Source organism: Lemur catta, chromosome 8 (assembly GCF_020740605.2).
Source record: "Lemur catta isolate mLemCat1 chromosome 8, mLemCat1.pri, whole genome shotgun sequence".
Classification (NCBI taxonomy): domain Eukaryota; kingdom Metazoa; phylum Chordata; class Mammalia; order Primates; family Lemuridae; genus Lemur; species Lemur catta.
The window spans coordinates 52234057-52254969 of NC_059135.1; the positions used below are offsets into that span (position 1 = coordinate 52234057).

Genomic DNA, 20913 nt, shown 5'->3' on the forward strand with positions numbered 1-20913 from the left:
AGCCTTTTCAAACATTGAATATTAATGATATTCTTCAGAAGGCTAATGTTTTTCTTTATACTCCCATATTAAATTTATTTTCAGAATAATTGGAACAGCTAAAGAAAGCAAAGAGTTACTGGTGTGTTGTAAAAGCTGTGTTCGTGATGAGAAATAACTAGCAGACTAAATTCTTTGCCTCAGTCTTTATAGAGTAAGGTGTTAGGAAAATTTCTATGTCTAGTTTTTCCTTTCAAACTGACCTAGTATGAAAACAAATACTGGTAAATACACAGGGTATTTTAATTTCTTAAATCATTTATCTTATTATCTGAGAATATCTGAAGGCACTGAACTCTATGATTAAATTATGATAAATTAGTGACTTTCACTATATGATACCATGTATGATGATAAAAGTTACTGATCTATTTGTGATGTACCATCAAGGTTGAGAATCATCAGCTTAAGCTATATGTAAGAATAATTGAAGATTTGGGAGAATAGTACTTTTTCTGTTTGTGTGTTTAATTTTGTTTTACTTATCACAGAGTCATGAATATGCCCTAAGGAAATAATCATATATATGTCCAAAGATTTAGTCACAAAGGATTGTGTATAATAGAGAGAGAAACACCTGTCTAATGAAAGGATATTAAGTGAATAAGTATAGAAGATTGTTACAGTGAAATACTGTACTATATAGCTATTTAAAATGATACAAAGATTTAATAATATAGATGTTGTCTACAACATTTGGTCAAATTTAAAAAGCAATTTATAAAACATAGTAGTTACATTTATATTTCTTTTTATATCTTTAGGTAGACATATAGACCGAGAGAGATACTTCTAGAAAAAAGATTGGAAGGAAATAGACTAAAATATTAATAGTGATTGTGTCTGGGTGGTAGGATTGCCTGAGATTTTGAGTTTCATCTTTTTGCTTATCTGTATTTCCATCAGTAAAGGTAAATTACATTTATAAATTTTTAAATGAAGATGGTTTTAGAAGAATTAAAAATGTACGTAGAAATAAATTATTTAAAATTGTGTTGCTCAGTTAATGCCTTTAAATTTTGACTTGAATTTAGCAGTGGTACTTAACTAAAACTAATAAAACTCTTAAAGGTTTCTCAAAAACAAAATCAAAACTCTGTCAAATAGGAAAGCAAATAATAATGATGTTGTATTCTGAATTTGAATGCAATGAAAAATAAACTGACCAATTTCCTAATCCACTTGCTGATTCAAGTTAAAAAAAATCTTTTCATTTAAAAAAAATCACCTATTGAATAATGTCTCACCAGTGAATAGAGATTATTTTTGCAATAAGGCAATTTCAGTGGATGTGGTTATCATGGGATAATCACACCCCCGGGGGACAGCCTTGTGCCTGTAATCTCCCAGGATTGTAATTATTTCATGATAACCGCACCCCCTGGTGTTGCATTATTTCTATTATGAAATTCTTAGTTTAGTATATAAAGTAACTTACTTTGATCACTGGAAACTGCAAGGTGCTGTTAGAATGTTCCAGCTGTGAGGTTTACAGAGACCAGCTATAAGATTTACTTCTCCTTTACAAAGTTAAATTAGGCAATCAAAATGCTTCTTTGGGCTAAGCTGGTTTAGAATCTCTTTTTTTCTGATAAGATCATCTTAACTTTATAAGTTTTCATCCACTCCAGATATATCAAAATTATACATAAAACTTGCAAGCTTCAGTAGTGGCTGAATTTTTATAAAATATTTTTATACTACAATATAATTAAATGGCCAGCCCACCTGCCTTTTATCTATACTCTATAGCCCTTATTCTTATCATTGACTCTTAGCATTTGTCAGTTTCTTGAGTTTTTAATGTATATTAAAATTAAACACCTTTTTTTAAATTGCAGTGGGATATTTCTATAGAACAAGTGTTTTTTTAACAGCTTTATTGAGCTATAATTTACATACATACAGTTTATCCATTTGAAGTGTACAATTCAATGGCTTTTAATATAGTCACAAAGTTATACATCCATCATCACAGTCAATTTTAGAACATTTTCATTACCCAAAAAAGAAGCCCCATACCCCTTAGCCCTTACACTCCCCAGCCCTAGGCCACCATTAATCTACTTTCTATCTCTATGGATTTGCCTATACTGGACATTTCATATAGATGGAATCATACAATCTGTGGTAAAGAAAGTGGTTTTAATACTATCTTCTTTGCCTTTAAATTTCACATTTTAATACAATGAAAACCACCATTCCCCAAGTCCTTTTTTTCCATGAAATATATTTTCCCATGATGCTTAAACACACAGCAGAGTGAGTAGTCTTATAATAATTAAACATTCCTGTCCACAATGGGATAAGAGTTTATGCATAGGTACCCATAAAACAGATTAATATTAATCAGCTTGTCTGAAAAAAATATAAAGTAAAATTCTATTTATTAAATTCCTCTTTTCCCTAGATAAATAGAGATTTGCACATCTTTCCATGTTTGAATTTCAGATTTCTCTCTTCAGGAAGCAAACAGGTAACACTAAAGAGTTACTCTGTAGGAGAGCTAGATCTGCAGTTGCTGATGTACTTCCAGTGGATGGTGCCAGCCCTCCTTCTCCGTCACCCATTGCGCCCACTATTGAATTCAACTCTGTAGCAGCAATGAAAGTGGATGAAGCATCCCTAAAACCCCAATATAGTCATATCTTGTTTTATCATGCTTTACTTTATTGCACTTTGCAGATACTACGTTGTTTACAAGTTGAAGGTTTGTGGTAACCCTGGGTAGAACAAGTCTTTCGGCAGCAGTTTTCCAACAGCATGTGCTCACTTTGTGTCTCTGGGTCACATTTTTGATAATTCTTGTAATCTTTCATACTTTTCCATTATTATTATATCTGTTATGGTGATCTGTGATCAATGTTCTTTGATGTTACTAGTATCAATGTTTTAGGATGCCACAGACCACACCTATAGAAGATGCTGAACTTAATTGATAAATGTTGTATGTGTTCTGGCTGCTCCACTGACTGGCCATTCCCTATGTCTGTCCCTGTCCTCAATCCTCCCTGTTCCCTATTGAAATTAGGCCAAGTAATAATCCTACAGTGGCCTCTAAGTGTTTGAGTGAAAGGAAGAGTCATATGTCTCTCATTTTAATCAAAAGCTAGAAATGATTAAGCTTAGTGAGGAAGGCATATCAAAAGCCAAGATAGGCTGAAAGCTAGGCCTCTTGCCCAAACAGTTAGCCAAGTTGTGAATGCAAAGGAAAAGTTCTTGAAGAAAATTAAAAGTGCTCCTCCACTGAACACACAAATGATAAGAAAGTAAAACAGCCTTATTGCTGAGATGGAGAAAGTTTTAGTGGTCTGAATAGAAGATCAAGCCAGCCACGACATTCCCTTAAGCCAAAGGCTAATCCAGAGCAAGCCGTTAATGCTCTTCAATACTGTGAAGGCTAAGAGAAGTGAGGAAGCTGCAGAAGAAAAGTTGGAAGCCAGCAGAGGTTGGTTCATGAGGTTTAAGGGAAGAAGCTGTCTCCATAACATAAAAGTGCAAGGTGAAGCAGCAAGGGCTCATGTAGAAGCTGCAACAAGTTATCTGGAAGATTTAGCATCATTGACAAAGATTGGATGATACATCTGTTGACAGTGTGGTTTACTGAATATTTTAAATCCATTGTGGAGACTTACTGCTCAGAAGAAATTCTTTTCAAAATAATACTGCTCACTGCCAATGCACCTAGTAACCCAAGAGCTCTAGGGACTAAGGCCAGCCAAATTATTATACAGCAGTTTTATTTTCATTTTCTTTTATTCAAAATATTTTTTACCTTCTCTCAAGGCTTCTTTGATCCATGTATTGTTTAGAAGTACGTTGTTTAATCTCCAGGTATTTGGGAATTTTCCAGCTATCTTTCTGTTACTGATTTCTAGTTTAATTCCATTATGGTCTGAGAGCATACTTTGTATGATTTCTATCCTTTTACATTTGTTAGGGTGTGTCATATGGCCCAGAATGTGATCTGTTTGGTGAATGTTCTGTTCAGCCATGAGAAGAATATATATTCTGCTGCTGTTAGTTGAAGTAAATATTCTATAATGTCAACTATATCCAGTTGATGGATGGGGGCTATTCAGTTCAACTATAGCCTGCTGATTTTCTGCTTGCTGCATCTGTCAATTACTGATAGAGGGGTGTTGAAGTCTCCAACTATAATAGTGGATTTATATATTTCTGAAAACATTTCTATCAGTTTTTGCCCCACATATTTTGATGCTCTGTTGTTAAACATGTACATATTTGGGATTGTTACATCTTCTTGGAGAATTGACCCCTTTATGATATATGTAATCCCTCTGTCTATCCTTGATAATTTTCCTCGCTCTGAAATCTGCTTGTCTGATGTTCATATACATACTCCAGCTTTATTTGATCAGTGTTAGCATTGTATATCTTTCTCCATCCTTTTGTTTTTAATCTGTCTGTGTCTTTATATTTAAAGTGGGTTTCTTATGGACAGCATATATTTGGGTCTTGTTTTTTAATATACCCAAATAGTCACTGTCTTTTAATTCATGTCTTAAGACCATTCATATTAAAAGTGATGATTGATATAGTTGGATTAATATCTACCATATTTGTAACTGTTTTCCTTGCCCTTGGTTTTTGTTTCACTTTTGTCGATCTTCTGCTTTCTTAGTTTTAATTGAGCATTTAATTGATTCCATTTTCTTTCCTCTTAGCATATCAATTATACTTCGTTTAAAAATTTTTTTAGTGGTTGCCCTAGAATTTCCATTATGCATTTACAAATAATCTAAGGCTACTTTCAGACAACACTATACAATTTCATGGTTGGTGCATGTACCTTATAATAGAGTAACTCAATTTCTGTTATGTAACTGAATTCCTCCCTCCCATCCTTTATAATATAGCTGTCATACATTTCATTTATCCATAAACTATAATCATCTGATATATTGGTGTTATTATTTTATTTTATGGAGAAGGAAAGAGGAATTTATTAATTTTCAGGCAAATCAGGAGGATGGAGACTCTTGTCTATAATGCCATCATCCTAATAATAAGCAGAAATACAGAGCTTTTAAAGGGAGGTTTTCAATTTCAGACAATTGCTATTCATCTACAGTTGATGATTCTGATCATCTTGTCTCTGTCCCATCTCTGGTATTATTATTTTAAATAAACAGTTATCTTTTAGATCAATTAAGAATATGAAAAATAAAAGGTTTTATTTTACCTTCATTTATTTCTCAAATACTCTTCCTCTCTTTATGTAGATCTGAGTTTCTGACATATGTCATTTTACTTTCTCTCTGAAGAACTTTTAATATTTTTAATATTTCCTGAAAGGCAGGTCTAGTGGCAACACATTCCTCAATTTTTATTTGTCTGAGAAGGTCTTTATCCTGCCTTCACTTTTGAAGGATAATTTCACCAGATATTAAATCTCTTCATCTTTGTTTTTTTTGTTTGTTTGGTTTTTTGGGAGAGGGTCTTGCTCTAGCCTGGGCTGGAGTGCAGTGGCATCATTATAGCTCACTGCAACCTCAAACTCCTGGGCTCAAGCGATCATCCTGCCTCAGCCTCCCAAGCAGCTGGGACTACAGGTGATGCCACCACGCCCAGCTGATTTTTCTATTTTTTTGTAGAGACTGAGTCTCACTCGTGCTCAGGTTAATCTTGAACTCCTGGCCTCAAGCAATCCTCGGCCTCCCAAAGTACTAGGATGACAGGCATGAGGCACCATGCCTGGCCTTTCATCTTTGATTTTCTGCAGTTCGAATATGATCTTAGGATATAGATTTTTTGGTATTTATCCTGCTTGGTGTTCTCTGAGCTCTGGATTTGTGGTTTATAACTCTTGGTATATTATCATTGGTTTTGGAAAATTCTTGGCCATTGTTATTTCAAATATTTCTTCCATTCCTTTCTCTTTCTGTTCTTCTGGTATTTCCATTATGCATGTGTCATACCTTTTGTGATTATCCCAGAGTTCTTCGGTATTCTTTTTCTTTTCTTTTCCTCTTTTCAGTTTGGGGAGTTCCTGTTGACATATCTTAAAGCTCACTGATCTTTCCTGCTGATGAACCTTTCAGAGGCATTCTTTTGTGATTATCCCAGAGTTCTTCGGTATTCTTTTTCTTTTCTTTTCCTCTTTTCAGTTTGGGGAGTTCCTGTTGACATATCTTAAAGCTCACTGATCTTTCCTGCTGATGAACCTTTCAGAGGCATTCTTCATTTCTGTTAGTGTTTTTGATTTCTATCATTTCCTTTTGATTCTTTCTTAGAGTTTACATCTCTCTGCTTACATTACCCATCTATTCTTGCATGTTGTCTACTTTTTCGATTTGAGCCCTTAGCATATTTTAGTTATTTTAAATTCCCAGTCTGATAATTCCAGAATTTCTGCCATATCTGAGTCTGGTTCTGATGCTTGATTTTCTCTTCAGACTAGTTTTTGGTTTTTTTAGTGTGCCTTATAATTTTTGTTGAAAGCCAGACATGGTGTATTTGGGATAAGAGGAACTAAGGTAAATAGGCCTTTAGTGTGAGGTTTTAATATGTTTATCTGGCTAGGCGTTAGGCTATGTTTACTGTTTGCTGTAGCTGTAGATGTCAGAGGCTAAAATTTCCTGTAATATCCTTGTTTTTGTCTATTCTTTTTGGGTTTCCCAAGAGATTCCTTCTTTAATACTAAGAGTCTGCGCCTTGCAGTTCTTTCGTTTGTAATCCCCTGATATTATACAGGAGCCCTCTTGATGTGGTGATAAGGTGTAGGGGAAAAGGGAGCATTCTATGATTCTATGATTAGGTCTTAGTCTTTTAGTGAGCCTGTGTCCCTGGGATGTAGCCTTCACAAGTGCTTCTCAGCTTTTTTCCCCACCCTTTTCTGCTTTATTTTTCCATGTAGGTTAGGCTCCAATAAAATAATCACTCTTGAGAATAAGCATTTGTTAAGGACAACAAAATGCTCTAGTCATATTTCAAAATGGTTATTTTTCCCTTCCCACTGATGGAAGGGAAGCACGAGGATATTGTTCTTTGGTCTTCACAGTGAGAACCTGGTGGGGCTCCTGGAAGTGAAACTCACAAAAGTGTGGGATCCCACTGAGGTTGGGCATAGGAGTTTTTTTCTCTCAAGTTGGTCCATGCTCAGGCTCCAACAATTAGTCAGTTACCTTTTAAGTATCCTACCAGTTGTTGGCTTCCAGCAGTGGTTTCTCCTTCTGGTAAGCTGTGATTCTCGGTATCCTCGTCTCTGCAGTCTTCAGGGCAGTGGTTTGCCCTGTGACCTCAGTTCTCTGAGGGATCTAAGACTGTTGACTTTCAGTTTTTTCAGCTTTTTTCTTGTTGTGAGGATAGGGGGACTTTCAAGCTCTTTCTGTTAATATATTGAACTGAAACCCAGAAGTTATAAAAGCAACAAAAAGTGAATAAACATGGACTCCAAATTTGTTAACCTTTGCTTCATATTTTTTAATATGATAATTAATTCACTAATTATTTGAGTTCTGGGTTTTTAGGTTTAAGTTATATATTTATAGTTAGCCATAATTTTTTCACTTAGCTATAATTTTTTAAATATTTGGAACTGACTAGATACAATTTGACAAATTTCATGATTTGAATAAAAGTAAATTCAAAAATAAAATAGTGTCACTAGATATACTAGACATATACAGAATTGTTTTTTTTTTCATATTGCCTAAGTCTGAGTTCCAGACACACCACAAATGGCTACAATGATCATAGGTAATTAATATTTCAGGACCTCTGTCCAATCTTGTTTATACTATGTCTTTCAGTGCGTTTAAACAATATGAAAATGAATAGTTTAAAGAAAAGCTTATTTTACACTTGTTGCAAAGATTTGTTTTTGTATCAGTGCTCTTTTTCTTGCCTAATTTTCCCTAACTTTTGGTTTAATTGTTTTTTGAAGAATGCTACACCACGCTGTGGTACTGATATAAGTTTTCTACGACAGGCGCTCCCACATGCTGTTCCCCTGTCTCTTCATCACCCTTTCTTGTTGAAGACCTTTTTGTTGCTTGGGAACACCTTTGGGAAATTTACCAAAATAATTATCTGATCATAAGCTGTGCTAGAAGGACACCTAGGAGCATGCTGGAGGAATTTTCTATAGATAGAAAGATGATAAACTCCTGAATCTGCTATGGCGTTTCCTTATGCAACTCCTTGAAAAGGTTGAATCCTACCAACATAGCTACTAAGATAGCCCTACAGTTGACGGCAGACTTTTTAAAAATCCTCCAACATAATTCTATTGCAGAAAAAGCATTTGTATTACCAGAATCTCATTAAAGCTAAACTCCTAAAATAGGCAGATACAGAAACTAATAAAAAAGAATTGACCTCAAAATAAAAAAGTGAAGTTGGGCAGCATTGCTCTCCTATATAATATGTAGTTGATTGTGCTCTATTGTAGTTGATTATATTTCTCTGGTTTATAATATGTAGATGATTTTATGTTAAAAAATTTTTATGCAAGAGGAGGCAAGTTAGCTGAAAAGAAATACTGACCTATTAAAGAGATTTTTCAGTAAAACTTGTTCAGTCAGAGTGCTTCAAGGATCAAAATGATGCTCTTCAGTAATACTTTTAAATTTTGGCTATTTTATTTTAAGTGATTACCAGTGGTTAAGTTATTTCAACCTATTTATATGCACTATTATAATTTAGTGATTAAATTTGTTGTTAGAGTGGCTGTTCCTTGAATTCCATTGACTTGAACAAATTAATTACAATCTTGTCCTGTCAGTAAATGCTCAGCCCTGTGTTAAAGGCATGTGTGGGACTAGTGGAGGCTACACTTCCCATAATCTCAAAGGAGTATTATGATTCTCCCATCACAGTCATAACTCTCTTTTACATGATTCTTCCTATTACCATCATTTCATCTGCTCAAGGTCTGCCAGTTTCGAGTAAAGGAAATTAGCTTCTGATTACCTGGGAAAAGGAGAATGAGTAAAATTTAGTCCACCTAGTAAATATTAATTCTTCTACCCAAATCGTACTTAATGAACTTAACGTGAACCTTCGTGTTCCTCTCACTGGTTCAGTGAGTAACTGAAAGAAAGAAAAGGCTTTGCTAACTATTCTAAGAAGTACTGTTTAACATCTCTTCTGAATATATCTTGTAATACAAATTTACAATTTGTTTTTCTTCTGAACTAATTTTCCCAAAAATATTATAAACCTGAAGGCAAAAACCAAGTTCTCGCAATAATACACAGTGATTTTTAAAATCATTTTCTATGTTATATACTAGGGACGTATAAGTTCAAATTCCCAATGCAGGGCTCTCCTCATAGTTAGATATATGATGTGTAGATATAATGAGAGTCTATAGCTGCGGTCCCCAACCCCTGGCCGTGGCGTGTTAGGAACCAGGCTGTGAATCACTGCCTGAGCTCCAGCCCGCACCCCCAGCCCCCTCAACCCCAGGTCCATGTAAAAATTTTCTTCCACGAAAATTGTTTTTCCTGGTGCCAAAAAGGTTGGGAACTGCTGGTCTGTAGTACCACAGTTGCTCAGTAATTACTGTTGACTGATTTAAAATATCATGTGTAACTTTTTTTTTTTTTTTTTTTAAGTAAAACGCACTGGTCTTAGGTATAGAGTTTGACAAATGTATACATCTGGATAACCAACATCCCTGATAGGATATAAAGCATTGCCTTCACCCTTAAAAATGCCCTTCTGTCTCTTTCCAGTCTGTTGCTTCCTCCCACAACCACTTTTCTAATTTCTAATCCCATATATTAATTTTGCCTGTTCTTGAACTTCATATAAATGAAATCATACAGTATGTACTCTTTTGTCTCTGATTTCCCCCCTCCCGGACGCCCCCGCCCCGAGACAGGGTATTCCTCTGTTTTTCAGGCTAGAGTACAGTGGCAAGGAGCAATCCTCCTGCCTCAGCCTCCAGAGAGTAGTTTGGGACTACAGGTGTATGCCACCACACCCAGCTAATTTTTTTTTTAAGAGATGGGGTCTCACTATGTTGCCCAGGCTGGTGTTGAACTCCTGGCCTCAAGCAGTCCTGCCACCTCTGCCTCCCAAAGTGCTGGGATTACAGGCGTGAGCCACTGTACCAGGCCTGACTTCTTTGATTCAACATGTTTTTGAGGTTCATGGATGCATAACTTTTCAAGAGCATTCGTGTTCCCACAACTTATTGAAGACATGATGCTAACTTCTAATACTTAATATTCATCACAACACAAATCACTTTCCTTAGTCCTCTAAGGCTATGAATTAACTTTATTATTGCTGGATGTATCATCATTAAAATATATATAAGTTGAAAATATAAGTAATGAAGACGTAAGTATATGTCATGTCTTTATATTGATTCTGTAAGGCAAGGTTGTTTTTAATAAGCTGATTTTTATTAGTATACAATAAGGACAGTTTCACATTTCCTTGCCTTTATGTATTTTCCAGACACATAGACTAAAATGAAATGTTTAATTTTTTCTTTACATTGTGTGTTTTAATAGAGATGAGTTAGCTGTCTTCAATATGAACTTGGGATAAGGGCATAAGAAACCCTATTGTTTCCAGCCTCCACTCAGACAAACTGGCAATGTGTCAGGAAAATTCCCAGTATGGAACAGTTTTATTACAATTCAGTACAAATGGTTCTTGCATAACCTTTAGAAAATCATACATAAAACATTCTCATCTATATAAATAAAAATCACCCACACACTTTATTAATAGCTTTGTTCACTTTTTTCCTGGGTCTTATGCTGCATGTTCCTACTGTGCCCCTTTTTTTAGTTTTTTTTAAAGATAACTTTCTATAAGCTTTTTTAAAAGTAGGAAGGTTATAGTAATATTAGGAATAAAATATAAGTATAAGGTAATTCTTGATAATTCCCACTAGACACAGATCTCCCTCTTGATCACATGCTGTACTAGTGTCGCTAGTTATCCTTTTTACATTTAGTGACAGGGACTGCCTTATTCACTAGATATAGTCAATTTAACTTTTGGAAAGAAAAAAGGACAGAAGGTTGTACTTTCATTGAAAAATCATATATTGGTGATAATGTTTGGGGTTTAAGGTTATACTACTGTTACTGTGACTGCAATAAATACATAATGAAAGTGGTTACAAGAACATATCAGGTAGGAGTCTCAGCCTTTTTCTTTGGGTAGAAATGTGTTTTCATTAGCCAGAAATTTGTTTTCAGCTGTCATTTTTCTGAATCCAACCTTTAGAAGACTTTCTGTATATTTCCCCAAAGGATGTGGTATAAAGTACCAAAATAATTTAATAATAAGCCTTGAGAATTTAGCTACCAATAATACAGGAAATACGAGAACTAGAAGAATATGTTAAATGTTCTATCCAGAATGTGAGAAAGCTACAGAACATATTACCCATTTTCTTCCACAAATCAATAGCATTTGTAGGGGGAAAGGTGGGTAAATTTTTTAGATTAAAAGAGACTTCAGAGATCTATAAACCAAGTGCAATGTGTGGACCTTGTTTGGATCCTAATCTGAATAAACCAACTGTAACAGAATACTTTCGAGACAATTGGAGAAATCTAAATGTTGACTGAATATTAGATATTTTTAAATTACCAACATTGATAGGTATAATAAAGGTCTTAATGGTTTTAAGAACTAGTCCTTATTTGCTAGTGACTTCATACCAAAGTGATAATCTGAGATTTTATTTAAAATACTCTATCAAAAATAAAGAAAGTTGGAGGTAATGGATAAAACAAGAATAGCAAAATATTGTTGAAGCTGTGTGATATAGGTTTGAAATTTTCCATAGTGTAAAATTAAATTAAAACAAGCACGCACACACACATATAATGGGAAGGGAGAAAAATAGATCACCGCTGTAATAGCAAGCAAAACTATATTCACTTTATGAATAGCAATTTGGTTTCAGCAAACAACAGCATCCAGTAGGTTAATGTGTTAAATTTGGGGGAAGGAGGGAAAGACATTTCTAATTAAGCCTTACCTAACCTACAACTCACTGCTCTCTCTTCTCCCTTTTAATACTGTAAAATTGTAGATGATAATGCATTGTTTGTAAAGAATGATGAACTTTGAATGGAAGATTCATCTGCCCTTGGGAAGAACAAGTGGACTTAGTGTTGGCAGTTAAATGCAACAAGTGTCTTTGGCCTTCAGCATTAGTCCCCTTCCTGTGCCATCTTTGGCATTCACCTGGGACTGCTATCCTTTAATTGTAGGGTCATTTATATGGCTTTTCCTCAGGACTTTTGATATCATTTATTATTCTCTAATGAAATACCTGTTTTACTAGAAAACATTTTTTTAACCTTTCATTGTTTTTGTTTAGTTCTATAAAAATAAATCCTCTTAATGAGTAGATTAAGCCTTTTACATACATAATTTTGTACAACATAATTCACCTGGGAAATTTTTCTTTCGTGAGACACTGATTTCATGGTATTTTTCTAATAGAGAAAATAGTCTGGGTCTAATCGGGACATGGAACTGAACACCATTGTGACAACTGGTATTTTGATACTTATCCATATCAGAGCAAGGAAAGTTTGCAGAATAAACAAATGTTTATAGCAGTTTCTTTGGTGGACTTGCTTTTCTAAGTTGGAACATTGGTTTTCACGCTGTGGAGGCTTAGCCTAGCTTAGGTGAGATGATCTGGAGAGGAGCCCTCACAAGCCTGCATTTTAGAACAAATGCCCTTTTTCTGAATTCTCTAGAATTATTCTGTAATAGTAAATTTAAGAGTAAGCCAAACATTCTTAAGACCCAGCTGCAGCTGATTTAAAATTTTAAAACACCATACATAAAAGTAGTTATTTTGCATTTGAACATGTCAACTAAATTTTGAGTTCTCAGAGAGCTGGGATCATTTCTATCAATTTAACTCTACATAGCCACTGTCACAGTGACATGAAAGGATGAAGATATTTACTAAATATATCTTCATTCAACCTGACTTGTCAAATTTCCTAAACCCAGAAGTTTAAGCCCAGAACTCTTGATAATAGGAGAAGGCTTAAGTACAAAAATATGTGAATAAGATTGGATTTTGGAAAATATTACTATTAAAAGCATTTTTTTAAATTATGAAGATATAAAATATTCATGAAAGTTGTATATCTAATGGTAAAAATAATTACTATTTATTGAGTACTCTTTGTCAGATACTTCACTAGTACTGTATTTAAGTCTTACAATGTGAAGTTACTATAATAAGTTTCTGTACTATACAAATAGTTCATTGAGGGTTTTAGAGAAATATAAATGCCTTTAGAAGAAAAATGTTTGTTTTGTAATCTCTGTAACAATAGGGAAAGAGATCATTTCTTGAGTTTGTTGGAAGTACTGTAAAGAAGGCATGTTTTCTAAAACATTTTATTAAAATTACTCATCTTTGTGAGAATCACTTGAGGCCAGGAGTTCGAGACTAGCCTGAGCAAGAGCAAGACTCCATCTCTACTAAAAATAGCAGGGCTTGGTGGCATGTACCTCTAGTCCTAGCTACTTTGGAGGCTGAAGCAGGAGGATCACTTGAGCCCAGGAGTTTGAGGTTGCAGTGAGCTATGATGACACTACTGCACTCTAGCGTGGGAGACAGTGCATGACTCTGTCTCAAAAAAAATAAATAAATAAAAATAAATTACCCATCTTGTGATGGAAAACTGATGAAATTAGTATAACCTCCAGCAATTGGCTAAGCTCTTTGACCTTTTACTGGGGTGCTTTCTATCCTAATTCTTAGCATGTTTGCTGTTTGAATTCTTTTGTCATATAATAAAATTATTAACAAGGATATGTAGTTTTGACACTTAAGAAGAAACATTTTCTACTTTACAAAATTATGTTTTTACATGTGAAATTTGAGAAGCCACCAAAATGAACATTCTGTTACTCATTTAAAGCCATTAATTATATGAGCACGTTTATGCCTTTTAGAGGCAACCAGTATTAACATTTAAAATCTAATTTTATTTAAGATTTTATTATCAATGTTAGCAATGAAATTGAGTAATTAAAGGGTCATTAAAGTAATCCATAGGAATTAAATGCCTTGTACAGAAGAAAAATCAAATCAATCTTCTATTGTTTTAAAATAATATAATGAAATAAAGGTGCTGCTTTATGGTGATTTTGTTTTATTTTTAAATAAGGCTTTCTTTCCCTAATAAAGCATCACATCATTAATAATTCCTCCCATATTCCATTAATAGGCAGTTTTTTCCTGTCATCTCCCTAATACTTAGAACAAACTTTTAGTTGTTCTTGATAATTTGAATAGAATGGTAAAGCCCAGAGAACTCAATAAAAGATATTAACTTACACCTGAACTTTTCCCACCAAATTTTTTACAAAAGCTGCTGTTGACAAGTAAACAGATTTGAATTGATTGTCTTTTGCTTACCATGGTAACAGGCAGGTGAACATGCAAATAAGTGGAAAAATAAAACAGTAAAAAGAAATAGACAAAGTCATCAGCAAACTAGAAAATTTGTGTCTGATTGTTTCTCTATCCCCACTCTCCCTTACTTCTTGTCAGCAGTAACTGTCTCATTCTTCCTTATAGTGCAGATACATCACCTAGGGTAATTCATTTAAGCTGATGTAGATGATTTAGGATAGAAACTTTAAATAGCTGCCATGAAATGTTATCATTAGTGTGCTACCTGCAGAGAAAACAAAATGAAATGAAAATAACCAAAAGGCGGCGGAAGGGCCACATACGTAACCTAAACATTTGTACCCCCATAATATGCAGAAATAGAAAAAAAAATAATACTAAAGTACCATTGATTTTGCTATGTGAACGTTGTATTTAGTGACCCTGATAAACTTCTTTATTAATTCTAGTGGTTAAAAAAAAAAACAACAAAAAAAACCATAAACCTTATGTTTGAGGGAAGGGGACAGACCTTAAAATACATTTTTTAAAAATTTATCTATTGTTATTTCATATTTGGGAACCAAAAAGAAGCTCACTTTTCAGTTTGGGATTTTACAACAGTGGCGTCAGCTTGTGAAAAACATAAAACATACACACCTATAGCAAGCCTAAAATTGCCTGTCATCAACCTCAAACTAATTAACTAGGCATTTCAAAATCTGGCTATGTATATAAGCAAGATTAACTAAAGTACTTGATGGTTACTCACAGGGCGGGGGGTGTATGTGTGTATGTGTTGATGATTAGCAGTCACATGGCAATGTATTCAGTATTGGTATTTGATAAATAAGCTTGATGGATTTTGAATTGGAAACTAGAATAATAAATTGCTTATATACTTTTAAAAGTATTTCTTTTAAATGAACTCTTAGAGAGTAACTATCAAAAATTTAATTGTAGTTTTTTTATCATTTTGCTTTGATTTTATACTAAAAACTGCCAACCAGACAAAATACAAATATATCTTTTTCAGTATGACAAAGTTACATAAGAAGAGACTCCCCTTGCACGTAAAGAAAAATGCAATTATTTTCTATTCTGAATCTCCAGACTGCTGTTTTAGAAAATCATATCTGATTATTTGCTCAGCAGAAGATTATTGAGTTGATTTAGCTGTGATTTTACTTAACAAAGCTTCAACTGCATTCCTACTGTGGAGTCCGAAAAAGGTAGAGAGATATAAATGATACATTCAAACTGTGATTTTTTTGAACAGGGCCATCGATGCACCCCTCGGAGCTAATAGCGGAGATGAGAAACAGTGGGTTTGCACTGAAACGAAATGTACTGGGGAGAAACTTGACCGCAAATGATCCATCACAGGTAATGATCTTTTTATCAGTAAGCTGAAAATGTCTATAAATCTAAATGTGATTGCTTGTGAATTGCTACTTAATGTTTTCCAATATGCATATATCCATAGGAAAGTAAGATAGAGCAAAGAAAATGCCCAAAATGTATTTTGATTTTGCTTCTTTATTATTTTAACGTAAATGAGAAATTGTTTGTAAACCTATATTTTAATAAATGAAACTGCTCCTCTGGGTTTATGTGGATACAACATTTAACTGAACAACTGATAAGGTTGTTGTTTTCTTCTTCCTGTTAACATGCCTCTGAGGTGACATTAAATAGAATGAATGGGAAGAAGTATATAAAAATGAACCCCTAAAAATCATAGAAAACATTTTAAACTTCTTTAACTTATTAAACTGTATATAAATCCAGAAAATGTGTTTGAAAGGCTATATTATCATATGTTTGATAACGTATTATTGAAATAATAAAAGCTAAAATTGTGGATATTTTGACCTTCCTGTAAGGTTTATGATCTTCTTGTTTTCTATATATTATTAAGTTAAAAATAAAATATTTAAACTGTGAAGTGTTTAAATTCACGTGATAGAGAGTGGAAACTGTCGCATAAATGTTTTATTAATGTTTCTCTGTTGTCCTCTTCCTGATAAAGTTTCCCAGTGCTGGCAAAGCAGTCATGTTAACCTCTTAGTCTATTATGATCCTCCCGGGCAGGTAGACTACAAAACAATGGTTAATTCCTTCCCGCCTCCCAATCCAAAATATCATATTCATCTACTGCCCCTAATACAAAACATCTTATTTATAAATGTTTTCTTTCCTATCTGTTAACTAACTTGTCTTGAAATCTAGCAATTTAATGATATTTTTGTTGACTCAGGAGTATGTTGCAAGTGAGGGTGAAGAAGATCCAGAAGTTGAATTTTTAAAGTCACTAACAACCAAACAAAAACAGAAACTTCTCAGGTAATTTGAAAGTATATACTTAATAGATTTATTTTTTCTTTGTTTCATCTTAGTATTATATTCAATTCTGATCCTAAGAACTCATGAAGGCACTTAAACCATGCATCATATCTATTGATTTATTCTTCAGCTATAGTAATACAATTTTATATTTCTTTTCAGTAATATGAAAATGAGTTTAAGATTGTATACTTAGATTATACCACAAAACTATTGCACTTTTCAGAACACTTAATTTGGAAATAGACTTATTTGTAGCTTTACTTTTCATAATAGATTTGTCTCTGTACAGTTTGTACTTAGGAAACATTTTTGGCCGTGTATTTTTTTTTTTTTTTTTACATTTTGTAAAATTTTATGAGGGGTGCACAAAGAATGCTTAAATTTGAGGTAAATATGAATTTTGTTAAACAGACTGCCTCTGGATTAAAGAACCCAAAAAATGTCTGCTGAGTCCAATAGAGGGAGCTCATGATGTTTTCAGTATGTGTAGTTTTGAGAATGGCTGGACAGAACCCAGAGTTCTATTTTCAGAGTAACTCAGACATATCATATAAACAGGTTACTCTGAGAATGTGAAATACTCTTTAGGAATTCAGAATACCTTAACAGAATTGTCCTAATTATTTATAAAACTAAACAAATTGTTGAAAACTAGTGTGTAATTACATTATTTTAAAAAGCAAAAAAAGAGTGCCAAAATTTTAAAGTATATTCTTATTCAGAATTTCTGGAGACTATACTCTTGAATTTTGATAATGTAATGTTGATTAATATTTCCATGCTTTAAAATAGTACATATGTAAAATTAATTTTTCATCTGATTTTAGCTATATATTTGAGTGTATAGTAGATCCAACTGATGTTACTCACCTTTCACAGGTTTTCTTTAGATCAGAATGACCATTTATTTAGAGTGCTATATAATTTCAAATTCTGACTCAGAATTTTTTAAAATTTTAATTAATTTGTATATTTTAGAGATGGAGTCTTACTACATTGCCCAGACTGAACTTGAACTCCTGGGCTCAAGTGATAAGCCATTGCACCTGGCTAATTTTTTTTTTTAAATAGTCATTACTATTGATGAAATATAGTCAGAGAATTGGGTTAATGTGTTTAATTTTTTAATTTAAACTTACTGTATACATGCCTTGAATAATTTAAAAGGAAGAAAATGGTTTGTCATTTAATAAAGTAAATGTGTTCATATGTAGATACTATTTTAATAGCTTCTAAGAAAATATATTGTCTGTTCATAATGTTATAGTTAGTTAAAGGACTATTTTTCACAGTCTGTTACTATCTTTTTCCCAACTACAGGAAATTGGATCGACTTGAGAAGAAAAAAAAGAAAAAGAAAAAAGATAGAAAGAAGAAAAAGTTTCAGAAGAGTAGAAGTAAACACAAGAAACATAAAAGCAAATCATCCTCCTCCTCTTCCTCTTCATCCTCCTCATCCTCCTCTTCCTCATCAGAGACTTCAGAAAGCAGTAGTGAGAGTGAGAGTGACAACAAGTCAAAAAAAACGGAAAAGAAGAAAAGAAAGAAAAACAAGTGTTCAGGGCATAACAACAGTGATTCTGAAGAGAAGAATAAGTCTAAGAAGAGAAAACTTGATGAAGAACTTTCTAGCAGTCACAGTAACAAGGAAAAGCCTAGGTTTTTAAAACAAGAAAGTTCTTGGGAGAACAGCAAATGGAGCCATTCTGATTCTGATAAAAAGTCCAGAAGCCGTAATCATAGCCCAGAGAAGAGAGGATCTGAAAGAAATGAGGGGAGCAGTAGAAGCCGCAACAGGGATGAGCAGAGTAGGAGAAGCCGGAGCCGAAGTCCTGCTAGTTATAAGAAAAGGGAGATAAGAAAACGGCCACAGCGAAGTCCCAGCGAAGAGCGGAATAGAAGTAATGACACCAGAAGCCGTGGCACAGATACATACAGAGGGGAAAAAATGCACAGAGAGCACTCAGGAGATAAGTATACTAAAGTGACACAAAGAGAACGAAGCAGAAGTAGAGAGAGAATAAAGAGAGACTGTATGTGACAGTTACCTGGGAATAAAAATATCTCCACTTCTTATTGAATACTTTTTTTTTAGCAAGGGCTAAATTATGTACTATTGTCTTTCTAATAAAAAAGCTCTATTTTAATTTTTCATCTCTGTCATTTTAAGTAGAAAAGTACATGAGTAACGTAAGAATGAATTTTACAAATATTTGTAAGTAATCTATTTTGGGCCTATAGAAATATTTTCTGTTGGTAACTGTTTCTTGTGCCCTGTACCAGATAAAAACTGCATATAACTCTGTGACATTTTCTTTGTTCTGAAACATCATTAAAAGAATGACAGTACATTGAATGGGTATAATTTAATTTTCTTTTTTTTCCAATTCAAATTTGAAGCAAAGTCTAATAATCATTGTTGAAATTCACTAGTATGAATTAAACAATAGATTGATTAATATCTCTTTTAGACTTTTAAACTTCCTTTAGGTGCTTCATTCTACAGAGTAAGCTATTTATATTTGGATGAGGTATTAGTTTTCTGTGCTGCCATACAAATTACCTCAAACTTAAAACAACCTACATGTATCATTTTAACAGTTCTAGAGATCAGAATCTGACATGAGTCTCACTGGGCTAGAATCAAGGTGTCAGCAGGACTGTGTTCCTTCTGGAGGCTCTAGGGAAAAATATGTTTGCTCACCTATTCCAGCGTCTAGATGCCACCTGCGTTCCTTGTCTCCTGGCCCCCTTCCTCCATTTCAAAGCTAACAAAGGGGAGTCAAGTCCTCCTCACATCTAATCACTCTGACGCTTTGACATTCTGCATCTCTTCCAGTTTTAAGGCCCCTTGTGATTACATTGTGCCCACCTGAAGAATCCTGCAATAATCTCCCTATTTTAAGATCAACTGATTAGCAACCTTAATTCTATCTGCAACCTTAATTCCCCTTTTCCATGTAATGTAACATATTCACAGGTTCCAGAGGTTAGGCCATTTATTAATACATCTTTGAGGGACCATTATTCTGCCTACCACAAACGGCCTCTCTACTACTACTACTGGCGTACAGCTATTAAAGATTTTACTTCAAAAGGCTAAGCATTTGTATAATGTCACAAGCGAAACAATGCAAACCATTTTGATATGTTTCATGAGTATAAGGCATATTTAAATTTAGCTACAAATATTCCCATGTGTTTCAAAAGATGTGGTAAAGAAAAACTATAGAAAAAATTAGTACAACTTACAGGTAACATGAAATTCCCAAAAACATACTTCACATCATGGACACAAATATTTTTGTTATCAGGGTTCAATATTTTTAAAACATCTGTTATTTAATAACAAACGAAATATTAGATGATTTTGATAGTTGGCAATCACAATTTCACAAATTCTGTGAGAAAGTAGAGTTAAGTAAAATCACTCCACATAGTCTTTGCCTTGTCTATGTACACACATAACAAATGTCCCCTGATTTAAGAGACGCTAAATAAAGGTGTAAGCAACCCTTTGATTATTTAGCTTTTTAAGAGAGTTGGAGGAGGGAGGAACTTGAATTCCTTCTACAGTATTCTTTAATAACTTACAGTGTACCTCAAAGATCCGTTTCCTTCTGTTAAAAAAAAAAGCTTTCATGCATTTGAAATTGATAAAGACTGCTAATTTACACCTTGAGTTCATCAGTGTTGCAGTGATTATTTTCTCCCTTACACCTTTTTAGACTTTATAATTTTTATCATGTCAAAACCTATGCAATACTTAACTGCCTTAAAGAGTTTCTGAAGCAATATAGTGTTCATGAAGAAAAATGTTGAAATGCATCCTGTAATTCAAAATGAATTAAATGTTTTCATTTCCTACACTTTTTTCATTTGACTTTCACAAAAGTGTGGTTGACTTTTAACTTTATAAAGTGGCCATAAGAATTTTTTTTTAAGTCTCTGATTTAATTATCCTTCATTGTTAAGATTGAGGAATTATGAAGTACATCAAAAGCCCTAATATTCTTACACATCTAATTCTGAGAAAAATTTTCATGTAGTCGTGGAAGATGTTGATTTGCTGTTTTGCTGTCAGCCGTGGTCACCCAAGGGTGCTCGACAGCCCTAATGAGGAGCATTCTAACTTGTGAACTTAAAAA

The 20913-nt window shown here is 33.7% G+C and overlaps 1 protein-coding gene across 1 annotated transcript in view; it reads left to right on the forward strand.

Moving 5' to 3' along the window:
* CIR1 (corepressor interacting with RBPJ, CIR1) overlaps positions 1 to 19127 on the forward strand; it is a 36182-nt gene extending 17055 nt beyond the window's left edge. The window contains exons 8-10 of the mRNA XM_045558940.1: positions 15696 to 15802; positions 16677 to 16762; positions 18086 to 19127. Of these exons, the coding sequence (XP_045414896.1) occupies positions 15696 to 15802; positions 16677 to 16762; positions 18086 to 18806 (914 nt within the window). The 3' untranslated portion in view covers positions 18807 to 19127. The remainder of the gene's footprint in view (positions 1 to 15695; positions 15803 to 16676; positions 16763 to 18085) is intronic.
* Positions 19128 to 20913: the final 1786 nt, after the last annotated feature.